The sequence below is a fragment of the Dasypus novemcinctus genome, chromosome 2 (assembly GCF_030445035.2).
Source record: "Dasypus novemcinctus isolate mDasNov1 chromosome 2, mDasNov1.1.hap2, whole genome shotgun sequence".
In the NCBI taxonomy this organism is placed as follows: Eukaryota; Metazoa; Chordata; class Mammalia; order Cingulata; family Dasypodidae; genus Dasypus; species Dasypus novemcinctus.
The window spans coordinates 133296486-133301139 of NC_080674.1; the positions used below are offsets into that span (position 1 = coordinate 133296486).

Below are 4654 nucleotides of genomic sequence, written 5' to 3' on the forward strand. Positions count from 1 at the left end.
TGAGTGTCAAGTGACTTTATTATCTTAAATATTCTTTTGTAAAATTCTGTGGCTAAGGGAGGAAAATATTTTAAATAGTTAATTGGATTTTGCACATACCTGAGATTGTTTAAAGTATAGTGCATTGGGAAAGATACTCAATATTCAGAAATGTAAATGAAAATGTTGCTGATTTTTATAGTGAAAGTTAGGATTTTAAAAGACATTAATGCTGTAGGTTACTTTATCTGCATTAAATGGCTCTTCCATCACCACCCTCTTCCTGGTTCTTTTTCATCAATAGTTAGCATGTGGAAACTCCATAGATACGTGACTTCTATTACATGCTAATGGCACACACAAACCAACACTTGGATATTTAAGATTCTTTTTAAAATTCATCTTTATTTAAATTACTTTTTTCTAAACCTTCTGGCTTTCTAAATATGGGAAGTATCGAAAGCGTTCCCAAATATTCAGTTAATACTTAAACCAAGGCAGCATATCTTGCAATAATTCTTCTGCTCAACCTAACATTTTGTCTATTTGCTGTCTGGCAGGATTTACCCTGATAACCTCCCATCTCAGTAATAGTTGTACATTAAACTATTCTGCAGTATAACATCTTAGTAAGGGGGTAAAATGTGTTCATTTGGTTTGAGTTTAAGCAAGGTTGATTTACACTCTTAAAGTGCATATTTATGATAGAATGGTGGTGAAACAAATGGGACACTGATGTGTAATATATAAAAAGGAAAGTCAAGGGCAAATAGGAATGTTAATGTGAAATGATTGTTAATTGTTTAGCTCAACATGTTTTCTAGTATGTTTCTGATATGTACACAAGCATCCCCATTTTCTAAATGGTCATGATAAGAATGGTGCTTTACTCAAGGAGGGAAAAACAATTAAAATAGCTCTGAGTTTGGCACTCAGTTAATCTAACTCCTAAGGGGTGCTATGAAGTCAGCAAAACATTGTGACATCAAAGGCACAATGTTATGATTAGACTAGTGAGTGAAGTTCTAGAGGAAATGAGAATTCTGTTAACTGCTGGCAGTGATGGCTTCAGGAAAAGACGCTTGTCCCATTTTACCTAAACTCGCCAACTGCCCTGAGAAGAGCTCATTTAAGCCTGCTAATAAGTGAGGATTTAAGAGTTCTGGATTATTTTGCCATTTGGGAGCTATACAGATGAGGACAAAAATTTTTTGGTCATTCTGGACAGATTCCTTTAGGCAATGGATGGGCCTGAGGCAAATCATTGTGGGCTGCCTCCTATCCACCTCCCCACTCTTAAAAATCAGGTAAAAATGAAACATGAGCAAATTGTAAAGGACAGCATGCAGTTGGAAGCAGATACCCAGCTCTAACTTGATCCTGATGATACTTAGGGACTGAGTATTAGTGAATACTGACTGTCTATTAGGTGAGACTTAAACAATGGCAGAGTTCTCTGTCCTTGTATTGCAGCAAGGCTCAGACATGGACACAACAGAACTGCCTTCATACCCTAAAATTATGCTAAGGTGATTTTATTTAACTCACAAGCTATTTCTTCTTGCTTTCCTAATCTTCAGGTGTAATGAGATTCACTTGCCACGATTTTCATTAAAGCAAGGTATGATCCCAAGACGTTATGTTATGCCTTGGAAAGAAAACATGACATTCAGAAATTTGAATCTAAAGGTATTTTCTCATAAATATTCATAATAAAAAAGCTATACTATATGATATATCTATGAATAGAAATACCTAAGTACACAAAAACTTTTGATGCACTTTCACATAAACTTTGAAGCAAAAGTTAAATAGCAGTATCATAGTCAAATGACACAAATGGAAAATAGATTTACCAAAGGATTTCAGTGTTGTAAGTTCACCTTTTCCTCCTCATTATGCCAACTTGCAGTGAACATTGTTAAGCAGCTGGCTCAGAGGCAGGCATCATTAATATTAAAGCTACAGTACAGAGCATGTATTTTTAAAGTTGTATTTCACATTTGGCTAGAGAGCCATGGAACCTGTGGAATGGTTTGGCTAGATTTACAGATAAGACTCATTGTCCATTCAGTGAGCCTATCTCATTGATAATGCTTTATTCAGTCACTAGTTTCAAAATATTTTCCAAATTTGGATTTACCAGTTGTTTATGAAAAGGTAAGTTGTTTCTTTAAAAGAGAATAGAATATATTTAAATAATCAGACTACAAGTAGGAAGATTTCAAGTTACGATCCTAGAAAGAAATGTTTGTATAAACTGATATGCAAATTTCAAACGATAAAGTAATAATGTTTAGTAAGAATATACTTTGGCAAGTTGGGGATGATATTACAAAATACAATTATTATATATAAAATGTATTATTAAAATGTGCCTGTTTAGTTAGTTTCCTTGGCTCCTTGAGCAAATAGCATACCAGGGGATGGCTTAAATAAGAGGAATTTAATGGCCCATGGTTTTGAGGTTAGGAAAAAAAGTCCAAAACAAGGTATATCATTAAGGCAGTGCTTTCTCCCTGAAGACTGTGGCATTCTGGGACTGGCTGTTGGCCATCCTTGGTCCTTAGTTTGTCACATGGCAAGGTACATGGTGACATCTCCTGGTCTCTCCCTTCTCTCCCAGGTTCAGCTTCTGGTTGCTCCCTCTGTGGCTTTCTCCCCTGTGTCTGAATTTCATTCTGCTTATAAAGGACTCAGTAACAGAATTAAGACCCATCCTGATTGAGGTGGGCCACATCTTAACCAAAGTAAACTCATGGAAAGGTCCTTACCATGGGCTCACATGCCCAGGAATGGATTAAGGCCTCCCATCTGATCAGAGACAGGGAGGAAAACCATGGGGAATCTTCCATTTTAGGAAAGTGATATTCGATGTGATATATAGCAAAAAACGGGTTTTTTTTCCTTATAGCATGCAGAAGTGTGTGGAATCCATGCTGGCCCTTTAGAAGATTCTCTGTTTTTGAATCACAGTGAAAGACTTTGCCATGGGGAAAATCGTAAAATTGTCTTAAAGAAAGGTCCACCAGAAATAAAAATTGCTGATATGCCTTTGCATTCACCTCTCTCCAGATACCAAAGTACTGTGATTTCCCATGGTTTCAGGAGGCGACTGATCTGAAAGAAAAATAAAGTGATAAAGTGTTTCAATCTGTGTGTATGTGTGTGTGTCTGACTTTCTTTAAGTCCACAGGTTGAATTTGTTTATAAGAAAATATACCAATTGTATAATTTTTAGATTATAGATGCTTTAGAAAGAAAATAGCTCTGAAATATCTGAGATGAAGTGGGGGAGCAAAGAAAACAGCCTCATTTTATGCTGACATTAATTTCATACCATGTAAGAAGCAATTTTCTTACCCTCTAACCTCACTGCACTGCTACCTTTCTCTTCTCCTCATTCCATTTTTATTACTCATCCCCTCCAAAACTCAGTGTCAGATGAGGCAAACTCAAATGTTGGAGTTAAAGAGTGGGAAATTGGGAAGCAGATGTGGCTCAAGTGTTAGAGCTTCCGCCTACTATATGGGAGTACCTGGGTTCGATCCCTGGAGCCTCCTGGTGAAAAAGAGAAAGTGAGGGGTATATGGGGACCTCATATTTTTTTAATGTAATATTAAAAAAATGAATAAAGACAAAAAAAGAGAAAGCGTGCCCATGTGGCAAGCAAGTGCCTGCACAAGTGCCTGCACGAGTGCCCAAGTGGTGAGCCAGTGCCCTGTGCAAGTGAGTCATGCAGCAAGCTGATGACGCATCAAAAGAGAGACAAGGGGAAAGTCAAGGTGAAGTGCAGATGAGACCGGGAACTGAGGTGGCACAATTGACAGGGAACCTCTCTCCCCATCAGAGGTCCCCAGGACTGAATCCCAGTGAATCCTTGAAGAGAGAAAATAAGAAGAGAAAATAACACAAACAGCAAAAACAGCAAGATGGGAGGAGGGAAAATAAGTAAATAAATAAATCTTTAAAAAAAAAAAGGTGGGAAATTATTCTTGTCACTTTCATGACAGTCCCAAGCCCCTTTTTCCTGCCCTACCCCATCAACATACACATACCCCTAAAGCTCTGGATACTGTTAACTTCAACATGGTAATTAGAAATGTTTGGCAAACATTATACATCATATAATTTTAGCTAAGATAGATGTACTTCTTCTATTGGTTCAATGTATTTAGGTATCAATTTCCACAACAAAGAATTTATTTACATAATTTTAAAACATAAAAATCACCATAGTGGGTCCAAGCCATACTTCATCCAGCCAAGTGTTCGTTCATATTTGACAACAGCACCAAAGAAACTATTAAAAAAAAACTACAGATGTTCCTCAACATCAATTTAAAGGATCAAGAAAACTAAAATACATATATAGAGTAACTAAAAAACACCTTAAAACATTTTTTCAGTAAGGTTATATATGAACATGAAGTAAAAATAAATTGGTAAAGGAACTAGCAGTTATTTCTTCAATATTACAGATGCTCAGTATGCCCCTTCATGTGTTTTCTAATTCATGCCAGACCCTTTATCATCAGAGATATTTGAAATGACAGCTGTGATGGTTTTATTTTATTTTTGTCTTTATTTTAATATTACATTAAAAAAATATGAGGTCCCCATATACCCCCCACCCCCCTCACCCCACTCCTCCCCCCATAACAACAATCTCCTC

At 36.6% G+C, this 4654-nt stretch overlaps 1 protein-coding gene across 1 annotated transcript; it reads left to right on the plus strand.

The window, feature by feature from the left end:
- Positions 1–124: 124 nt before the first annotated feature.
- On the plus strand, positions 125–3136 carry SPMIP10 (sperm microtubule inner protein 10). Its single transcript, XM_004448153.2, has 3 exons — positions 125–1124; positions 1560–1668; positions 2894–3136. Exons 1-3 carry the CDS (start codon positions 1042–1044, stop codon positions 3101–3103), a joined length of 402 nt encoding a protein of 133 aa, XP_004448210.1. The 5' UTR covers positions 125–1041; the 3' UTR covers positions 3104–3136.
- Positions 3137–4654: the final 1518 nt, after the last annotated feature.

Coding starts and splice junctions, on each gene's coding strand:
- SPMIP10 (XM_004448153.2), top strand. CDS start 1,042: ATGGCTTCAGGAAAAGACGCTTGTCCCATTTTACCTAAACTCGCCAAC. Junction 1,125..1,559: donor TCATTTAAGCCTGCTAATAA/GTGAGGATTTAA, acceptor CCTAATCTTCAG/GTGTAATGAGATTCACTTGC. Junction 1,669..2,893: donor TCAGAAATTTGAATCTAAAG/GTATTTTCTCAT, acceptor TTTTCCTTATAG/CATGCAGAAGTGTGTGGAAT.